The 10,919-nt window shown below is 39.6% G+C and overlaps 1 protein-coding gene across 3 annotated transcripts in view; it reads right to left on the bottom strand.

The window, feature by feature from the left end:
* LOC143029543 (uncharacterized) overlaps positions 1–10,919 on the bottom strand; it is a 318,829-nt gene that overhangs the window by 11,149 nt on the left and 296,761 nt on the right. For all 3 annotated transcript variants that reach the window (XM_076192202.1, XM_076192203.1, XM_076192204.1), the window contains exons 6-7: positions 4,118–4,666; positions 3,231–3,418 (exon numbers count right to left, since the gene is read on the bottom strand). In XM_076192202.1, coding sequence (XP_076048317.1) covers positions 3,231–3,418; positions 4,118–4,666 — 737 coding nt within the window. The remainder of the gene's footprint in view (positions 1–3,230; positions 3,419–4,117; positions 4,667–10,919) is intronic.

Raw genomic sequence — 10,919 nt, 5'->3', positions numbered from 1 at the left:
AAGAAAGGAGGAGGTGAGAAGAGTGGGGGTGGAAAAGGTGGTGGGAGATAGGGTTGATGAAAGAGTATTGGGATGGTTTGGACACATGGAAAGAATAAGTGAAGAAAGATTAATAAAAGAAGTGTAGAAGGCAGAGGTGGATGGAGTGAACAGGGGGCAACTGAGGATGAGATGGATGGATGGGGTAAAAGGGGCAATGAGAGAGAAACGTCTGTTGAGGAAGGAAGGCAGATGACAGAAGATAGGGGGGAGTGGAGAGTAACTGTGTATGGATGATGCTGTGATGCATGGAAGGGAGTGGTTATGTGTGAATGATACAGCCCAAAGGGATTTCTTCCTGTCTTCTCTTTTTCTGCTGCATGAGGGGATGGAGAGGGGGAGGTTGCTGACTGAATGAAGCAGCCTGCAGTGGATATGCTGTGTCTCGTTGCATTGCTTCTGAACCAGGGCAGTGAGCGAGATGCAGGGATGACCCATCATCTAGGAGCCAAGAAAAGAGGGAGGGAGGGAGGGAGGGGTGGTGAATTGTAGTGGAGAGTTGATGGTGGAGATGTGTCTCAAGAATTGATGATAGCAAATACAGTGTTTTGGAAGAAAGTCAAGCATAAGTACACATGGGAGAGGGTGGTGGATGAAAGGGTGGCAGATAGAGCATTAATGGACTATATAGTGGCAACCAGGAGTATAGTAGGAAGAGTTAAGGATGTACATGTTCTAAGGGGAGAGAGTGGGGGATTATCAGACCATATTTTGGTGGAAGGTAAGTTGAGAGTGGAGGATAGGTGGAGGAAGAGGAAAACGGCAGAAGGTAGGGAGGTACTTACAGTGAACTGCTTAAATGAGAAAGAAAAGGAGAAGGAGTATAAGAAGCTAAGAGAGGAATGGGAGGGAAGGATAGAGTAGAACTAGGAGTGGAGGATGAATGGGGATGGTTCAAGGAGGGAGTCATAAGGTGTGCAAAGATGGTGTGCACTGTATGGGGCAGAAATATGGAACATAAGGGAGGAAGAAAGGGAGTTGGGAGATAGGGTTGATGAAAGAGTATTGGGATGGTTTGGACACATGGAAAGAAGGAATGAAAAAAGACTAGTAAAAGAGGTGTGGAATGCAGAGGTGGAAGGAGTGAACATGAAGGAGCAACCTAGGATGAGATGGATGGATGGAGTAAAAGGGGCATTGGGAAAAAGGGGAATGTCTGTTGAGGAAGAACGGGAGAGGACAGAAGACAGGGATAAATGGTGAATGGTTGTGTATGGATATTGCTGTGATGCATGAGGGGGAATGGGAGGGGGATGAGGGGTGAGGGAGTATGAGAAATAAATGGACGCAGCCCAAAGGGATCTCTCCCGTCTTCTCCTTTTCTGCATGAGGGGATGGAGAGGGGGGTCGCTGATTTAATGAAGTGGCCTTGCTGTGGATGTGCTGTCTTGTGACACTGCTTCTGACCCAAGGTAGTGGACAAGATGAAGGGATGACCCATCATCCAGGAGGTGCCAAGATTTTTTTTTTTTTTTTTTTTTTAAGGAATATCCCCTGTGGGGCTACAAGGAGAAGGATGCCTAGTCCCAATCCCCGTCCCTTTCTTCTCGCCTCTTACGATCCAAGTAGGAATACTTGGTGGCAGTATTCTTTTCCCCAACCACAGGGAATTTCCCCATCACAGAAAAAGAATACTCAGAGAAATGGTACAGGACAGCAACAAGGGGTTGGAGGACAGCATAATGGAGGGACAGTCGTAGTATAAAAGTGTCATAATTTCTCTATGAACAGAGTTTTCCTCTATCATAGACAAAATGATGTGTGGTTCTGGTCCGTAGGGGCGCCCCATATGGTGGAGGGGTGTGGAGTGTATTCAGGGATGGAATGGGTGGGAATAATTTTATGCCTTTTTCTTTTTGGCTACCCCCCTTGTAAGGGGGAAAAAGCCTTGGTATATGTATGTTTTAATCTTTCAATGTTGGTAGATCCACTGCTTTTAGTTTCTCCTTGTTTGGCTTATCTGCATATTCCAGTCTTGGATGAATTAAAGTTCCTACAATTTTTTCCCCCATTCATATAGAGAAAACCCACTTTATTATTCTGCAGCAATCCATACATCTCTCCCACAATGTTACTGATATGTTTCTCTGGTAACAGGTTGTCTGTTATCAACATTCCCAAATCCTCTTTTCCCAATGTAATGGACTTGCTTTCCAAGTAATAGTTCAAAGTCTTTTCGAGTTATTCCCCATTTCCAATATCTTGCTTTTTCTGGTAATGAAATTAATTTCCATTCTTGGATCCATGCAAATATAGTGTCTAGATCTTTTTGGAACAGTTGACATTTTTTTTTTTTTCCAATTTTCTCATTAATAGGTTGCTGTGCCTTCCATCATATCATTAACATAGATAAGAAACATTACAGGTGCTAACACCAAACCCTGTGGAACTCCACTGATCATTCCTCTCCATCCTGACATATCTTTCACTGTTCTCATGTACCTTTCCTTAAAAAAAATAAAAAAATCTTTCATCCATTTGAATATCTTATATACTAATCCCCTAATATGCTCCAGTTTCCACATAAGATGACTGTGATGGACTATCCAAAGCCTTCTCTAGATTGAGGTGCACACAGTCCATCCAGCAATCCCTTTCTTGCAACACATCAATCATTCTCAAGTAAATGCTTAATAGGTTTGATACACATGAACTTCCAGATCTAAATCTGTACTGTCAGTCTGTTAAAATATTCATCTCTTCAGGATATCTGACCCATCAGTTTTCACAATCCATTCACATAATTTCATTATTGTGCTGGTCAATGATACTGGCCTGTAATTCAGTGATGTCTCCTTACTTCCACCTTTATGATTTGATACCATATTAGGCCTTTCCAGTCCTTTTAGTGAACATATATTAAGAAAATTCCATAGGTGTTTCTGTGGGGTCCCCTACCTGTCTTGTTACATACCCATTTCCTGCTTGCATGTGAATGTTTTTTTACCCCAGTGAAAGCATTACAAACCCTTCAATGCAGAGTGCACACCCTTTACCTTCTCTCCTCTCCCCATCACCCTTCCAAGGCGGACTGAAAGTGTGCTCCAGTGGAAACTTAAAGGTGCATAGTATTTCAGCATATAGTATAATTCACATAAACATATAAGATACACTTTTTACATGCAAGCAGGATCTTTTACCTTCCAGAGCTGATGGACAGATCAGATACAAAAAATTATATAAAAACTTACTTTCAGCTGAGTCATCATGTCTCATGGGTTCTATCTTTGTGTCCTGTAGAAGCTGGTTGATAAAATCATCAGGATCTACTCGAGTTGCATCAACCCGTAGCTCTTTGTTTCCTTCTCCACTTGTATTCTTTGCTCTACTTCCTCTTTCCAGGGACCCTTCACTTAAACCTGAACCTTCACTACTGTTTCTGTAATACAATGATATTATCAACTGAGAACATGTAAATGCTGAGCAGAATACAAAATATTCACATTTCTGCCCCCCTATCTTTCATGTATGCTTGAAAACATATATCACTCGTGCTTAGATAACCCATGAATTTATGTAATGTATACCTTCTCAGCCAACAAAGACATTCAAAATTAATATTAGCACAATATTAAAAAACATGAAATACTGTTCTTGTTTTTACTTGAATTACAGGAAATCGTGTAACACTAACATAGCAGACAAAAATCTATCACTGACTTACACCATACAATAAAATAGGATGATAAAATCAAGTCCTTCCATTTGTATTGTAATCTATTTGACTGATTTTAAATCCAGTGCAAAGCAGCATAAATCTAAGAATTAGCATTAAAGCCTTCCTACAACCAACAGTTTGTCAGCTTGTATTGCAGGTTTGTAATAAGATTAATAATAAAGAAATAATAATAAAGGTATCATTAATAATAGTATTAATAAAGGCAACTATAACAGTTATGACAGTTATGACTACAGGCATTGAATTCACTACATACATATGGAATCCTCCCCAATTTAATTTTTTTTTTTTTTTTTTTTTTTTTTTTTTTTTTTTTTTTACTACTGATCATTTCAAGCTTAATAAATTTGTCAGATCATATTCTTATGAAGCAAAAGCAAGCTGATGGAGTAGGATTACCTTGATGTGTGAGCTCCATCAATCATGTCAGGCAGAGGGGCATGCAGGCAGGAAGGGGGTGCACAGGGAGAGGGCAAGGCATTGCTGAAGAACTGTGATGTGGGGTCAACGTAAACCTCCTGGACAAACTGCATTGTGGGTTCTGCACCACATTTGTGGCAGTCAAGCTTCATAAGTACACCCTTTGGTGTGCTGGGGGTGGCTGGCAAAGAGTGGCTTGAGTCCTGCAGGTCTGACAAGCTGACTATGCTTGGCCTGTGGTGCCACAGGGTCCCAGACTGCACAGAAACTGACCCAATGGAAGCCCTATGGGAAGTAGTGCCAGTGGGCGAGTTGGGTGAGGAAGCAATGATGAGGGGTGTGAGTCCCAGGGGTGTGGTAGCACTGACAAGTGGGGTGTGGAAAAGTGCAGAGGGTTTGGAAGGTGGTAGTCCACGCTTGTGCTGAGGCAGGTCAGGCAGGGAGTCACTCGTTTGGAGGTTTGAGGGTCTCCTGGGTCGCCGAAGGAAACTTGGAGTCCATACAGTGACAGATGGTGATCGGTTGTTTCTAAAGATAAACAGGCCATCACTCATGCAGCTCCCTTTCATGCAACATGCGCCTTGTAATTTACTGCTCAGATGACTAACTACAAAAAGAAACTTGGCAAAAATAAAATCAAAGAAGATAAAAAGGAACTTTAAAAGGTGTTAGATAAAAAAGGGGCTTTAAGAGCTGTTTGAATATTAAAGCAAATCTATATCTGTACTAGGCCATTACAAATAAAAATAAATAAATGAATAAATAAATAAATAAAAAATAAAAATAAATTACATGAATATTACATGTATATCTTCCATGTATATATATCATGTATATATTACAATTACATATATATCTTGTTCTCTGTTATTACTACTTTCATTCACAAGTTTTGCTTCTTTAGCATTTTCATCTTATAATCATGACAATTTTTCCTATATCTTCTGAAGTGTTGGGGCTATACATCCAAGCAGCCTTAGAACCTTTTCTAACCACTTTATCTACCTGTATTTAACTTATTGTAATATACATGAAAGGAGCTAGGCTTATGGACCCCTAACTCTTTTTCTCCACTGATGAAACTTAGTTTTAAATTGATTTATGGTTTTAGATTGGATTATGGCCTCATTTACGCTATTTCATGAGTTGATGCATCTGCACTGAAAAGCATGTTTCTTGATATCCTTCAGGCAGGTAGTCTTTTTAAATTTGTTCCCATGTACTAATGACACCCTCCTGTCCCAAACCAAGAGCTTCTCTTTTAGTTTTATTCATTCCTTCTACTGATCTGGACACCACAATAATAATATTTCTCTCCCTTCTTTCTTTTATTGATGACATGTCCGATAAATACTTCTAATTTTCCTCATACGGTTTATCTACTAGGCTGGGATCAATTTAGTTCCTGCTCTCTAGACTGTATTCATATCCTTCATTTTATGTGGGGGCTCCACCACCGCTTTATACTCTAAATTATAATCTTCATGATCTTTGCACCCTCAAACATGCTAGTGTAGTGTGCTACTCCTTCCAGCACATCATTTACATATGTCAAGAGCATTATGAGACTCCACTACTGTTCTTAATTAATAGTCTTTCACAAAGTTCCTCATCCATTCCAAGAGGTTTCTTTTAAATCCTTCAATGTGTTCCAATTTCCATGTTAGTTCTTTTTGATGTATATAAGATATTTTATCAAAGGGCTTTTCCAAATCTAAGTACACAAAATCCACCCAGTTTTCTCTTATAGCACATCAACCAATTGAGTAAAGGCTTTATAAAGTAGATACTCATGATTTTCACAGTTCCAAAACTGAATTGCCTGCCAAAATGTTATCTTTTCTAAGCATTTAACGCTGTCTTTTATAATCGTTTTGCACAATTCAGCTACCTATCATATTCACCACACACTTGTCTGTGTTTTCAGGGTTTTCTCCTTACTTCTTAATTCATAAACTGGTACAAGATCAGCACTCTTCCAATTTTGGGACAGCATCCCTTCTTCTAATAAACACAAAATTAGCTTGTGAATCTTGTCTAACATTGTTCTCTTCATTTCTTCAGGATTCACTTTGTGATCCTATCAGGCCCTTGAGCTTCCCTTATATCTGCTTTCAATAGTTCATAGACTTACTTCACTTCTACTTCTATATCTTTTAACCCAACATCCCTAGTTTTACACTCCTCCACAACATCATTTGTCTTAGTGAAAACAGATTGGAAACTTTTATTTATTATTTCCACCTTTGTTGATGCATCATCATAGACTTCTCTTTCCACTACTAGCCTAGAGATTCTTTCTCTGTCTATCATTTTGACACTCGAGCTGTAAAACATTTTAGGTTTATCTTCTATTCATTGATGATATTTTTTCAAAGTTCCTTTCTTCCTTTCTTTGGATGTTGTGTATAAGCTTATAAATATTTTTTATATTGTTCCTTAGATTTATTACTTATTTTTTCCCTACATCTACCCAACACCACATCTGAATTTTTACTTCCCTTTATTATATTTCATTCTCTCATTAATCTTTGTCCCATATTCTTTCAAACCCATGCTGCATTTTCCTATGTTCTACTCTACTTCTTTTGTATCCATACATCCCTTCCAACCCATTTCTTAAGTTAGATTAGTTTTCCTAAAACTGACTCTGCTTTGGTGTAATTAATTTCTTAGCTTTATACCTCCATTTATCAACAACATGCAGGATCTCCAAGAAAAAAATAAAAAATGAGAACAATGCTACTCTAACTACCTCCCCACCTCCATCTTCCTTTACTACTCCTAGCCTCCACAATCTTTATAAAATACCATAAAGAAAAGAAAGAAAAAAATTTTTAGTAGCATGCTATTTCTCAATCATAAATAATATTCTTACTTGTGAACAAGCATTCTATAAGCTCTTTGGTCATTAATTATTGTGTCTTTTCATGTTGATAATACAATCCACTCTGATAAACATATTGGAAAAAAGTAATCGAATGCATCAATTACTTTTATAAAATATGAAATTTTCCACACTAGCTAGTATCATCAATTAGTAATGGCCCATAAAAATAACAAAAGAAAATTAATCTATTTTGACAAGAGACTATGATGTGGGAGCGAGCAACTATAAGCAAAGATTGGAAAATCTAGCAGCATAAGCACCAGTAAAATTTGAAGAAGTACCCCAACCAAACCCAAATGCATATTGTATGAAATACATGTCTGTGTCTATTTGTTGAAGTATTAAATGTATAAGGATAAAAACATGTAGGAAATGAAGGTTGGGTCTGATCTTAAGAATATGAAATTTTAAAGAGTGATAGAAAGGGTTTTAAACACATAAGTAATAATAACTGTAGCCTTTAATTTGACTAAGTGGAAAAATATGCAGCCCTCCACCAATCTCACACCCAATTGTTTCCCTTTTAAAAATCTCGTAGCTCCTTGTGGATGAAAGGCCGTCCTTGCCAACTGCCTGCATCAGAGGTAATGCAGCAAAACAAAGCACCTCCAAAGCAGGGCCTAACAGCCAATGCTGGTTTATCACCACCACTTTATTTACATGGTGACCCTCCCCCTTTGTCCCTTTATGAGTATATAGATAAGACATGGAAAATTCCTTTCAGACTGCATCAGTTCATCATTTATCTATGACTCAAATTCTTGCATGCAGCATCATTTGCCATGTGTAATTTGCATCACATTCCTCACATTATAGAATATAAAGTCACTGCTGTATTACTCATTCTCTTTTACTCTGAGTAATAATAAACACAGAAAATGTGATCAAACCAGTTCACAGAATACAGGGGTAACTCATGTACAACTACAAAATATATATACTGTATAATGAAGACGTTGATACTGGCATCCTGAAGTACACACTTGCGCCTCATCATGCCTAAGTAGGCATCACCATACTGAAGTGATTAATTCACTTCCATGACCTCTTAAAGCCATCCCATCTTTAACCACTTCAATATGATGACACCTATGTTGGTGTCATGCGGCATAAGTGGGTACACGAGGATGCCAGTGTAGGCGTCTTGATTATATATTTCTGTAGCTGTACATGAGTTACCCCTGGATTCTATGATCATATTTTGATCATATTTTCTGTGTTTATTGTTACTCAATTAATTACTCAATTTTAATGAAGCAGCCTTGCTGTGGATGTGCTGTGACTTGCGACACTGCCTCTGACCCAGGGCAGTGGACAAGGTGCAGGGATGACCTGTCATCCAGGAGGTGCTAAGATAAGGGGGAGGGTGGAGGGGAGTGGAATGTATTTAGGGATGGAATGGGTGGGAATGATTTATGCCTTTTTCTTTTTGGCTACCTCCCTTGAAAGGGGGAAAAAGCCTTGGTGTATATATGTATTATTACTCAAGAGTAAAAGAGAACAAGTAATACAGCAGTGATTTTATATTTTATAATGAAAACGTGAGTAGTGTGATGCAGCATAGATAGGACAACCAATGCTGCGTGTGAGAATTTGACTCATACTGAAGTGGATCAGATCCCTTCTATCAATGCAATTTATCCCGTTTAGTCTGAAAAAGAGAAAGACGAGGAGAAATTCCTTTGGGTTGTGTCAAAATATCATTCTCACACACTCCCTCACCCATTCCCCTCCATACATCACAGTATCATCTATACACAACCATTCTCTACTCACCCTTATCTTGTCTTCTCCCTTCTTTTCTCAACAGACATTCCCCTCTTCCCCAAAGCCCCTTTTACCCCATCCATCCATCTCATCCTAGGTCGCCCCCTCATGTTCACTCCTTCCACATCTGCATTCCACACCTCTTTTACTAGTCTTTCTTCACTCATTCTTTCCATGTGCCCAAACCATCCCAAAACTCTTTCATCCACCCTATCTCCCAACTCCCTTTCCACCCTCATTCTCCTCCTCACCTCCTCATTTTTCACTCTATCCAGCCTAGTAACCCCTATCATACTTCTCACACACCTCATCTCAAACACATTCAAACTCCTTCTCTCTTCCTCTCTTATGTTCCATGTTTCTGCCCAATACAGTGCTGTCAGCACAATCACTCTATATAATCTCTTCTAAGCATCCATTTCCACATGTCCATTTCTCATTACACTTTTTAATTCACCAGGGCATTTACTCGCTTCTCTCAATCTACATTCTACCTCCACTCCCATTCCTTTTCCTGCCATGTTTGCACTCAAGTATATAAAACTATCCACTTCCTCCAGTCGCTCTCCCTTAATACTCACTTCCAGTCTGCTGCCACTTTCACCCCTTGTACATCTCATCACCTTACTTTTACCCACATTTATCTTCAACTTCCTTCTTTCACACACTTTCCCAAACTCTGTCACTAACTTCCTCAATCCCTCCTCTGATCCTGCCACAAGCACAGTGTTGTCCACAAACAACAGCTGGCATATCTCCCACTTTTCTCTATTTTCTTTAACCATCTCCAATCCCTGACCCACTACCCTTGCATTTACCTTTCACACCACCCCATTATGTATAAACTGAACAGCCAGGGTGACATAACACATCCCTGAAGAAGTCCCACCTTTACCTCAAACCACTCACTCTCTCCATTTCTAATCCTGACACATGCTCTACTACTCTCATAAAAACTCTTGACAGCTCCTAGCTTTCCTCCTATCCTGTATATCTGCAAAACCTCCCACAGTGCCTTCCTGTCTACCCTATCATAAGCCTTTTCCAAATCCATAAAAGCCCAAAACACATCCTTACCTTTTCCTATAGCTTTCTCACATATCTGTCTTACCACAAAAATCTGATCTACACAACCCCTACCTGTCCTAAACCCACACTGTTCCTCACCAATTACTCCCTCTGTTCCTCTCCTAATCCTCTCAATCAAGACCCTCCCATAAGCCTTCCCAACTACACTTAACAAGCTAATCCCTCTGAAACTACTACACTCACACTTGTCCCCTTTTCCCTTGTAAAGTGGAACTATACAGGCACTCCTCCAGTCCTCCGGCACTCTACCCTCTCTTAAACAGACATTAAATAACCTCACCAGCCAGTCCACCATCACTGTACCTCCTTTTTTCAGACATTCTGCATGACATCCATCCAGACCAGGTGCCTTACCTGCTCTCATCATCTTAACAACTGCCTTCACTTCATCCTTCCTTATTTCTCCTCCATTTTCCTCACTCATCACGGTCATTTTCTTAGCACTTCCCACTGCAACTACCTTTCCTTCCCTATCCTCCTTCACATTTAGCAACTCCCTAAAATACTCTGCCCATCTTCCCCTTACTGCCTTCTCTTCCATTATCATCTCTCCATCTGCACCTTTTACCTTTTCTACTCTACTTGATTCACCACCTCTTCCTCTCTTAATTTCTTTCCAAAACGTCTTTTTGTTACTTTCAAAATTTTCTGTCATACTCTTACCCCATTTCACATCTGCTATCCTCTTTGCCTACTTATCTTATACTTTACTTCTCTTCTCTTTTCTTTGTACCTCTTGTATGATTCCCTCATCCTATTTTGTAACCAATCTGTGAAAGCTCGCTTCTTCGCTTCCTCACCCCACCACTCACTACCCTTCCTTCTATTTCCTCCTGTCCTCCTTGTTCCACACACCATCTTTACACACCTTGTGACACCCTCCTTGAACCATCCCCATTCCTCCTCCATTCCTAGTTCTACTCTATCCTTCACTCCCTCCCACTCTTCTCTCAGCTTCTTGTACTCCTTTTCTTTCTCATTTAAGCAGTTCACTCTAAGCACCTCCCTACCTTTTGTCCTATTCCTCTTTCTTCA

The sequence above is a fragment of the Oratosquilla oratoria genome, chromosome 11, assembly GCF_046742065.1.
Source record: "Oratosquilla oratoria isolate Oo_2021 chromosome 11, ASM4674206v1, whole genome shotgun sequence".
NCBI lineage: Eukaryota > Metazoa > Arthropoda > Malacostraca > Stomatopoda > Squillidae > Oratosquilla > Oratosquilla oratoria.
Note: the sequence above shows the minus strand (reverse complement) of the source record. Positions and strands in the feature narration are given on the sequence as shown.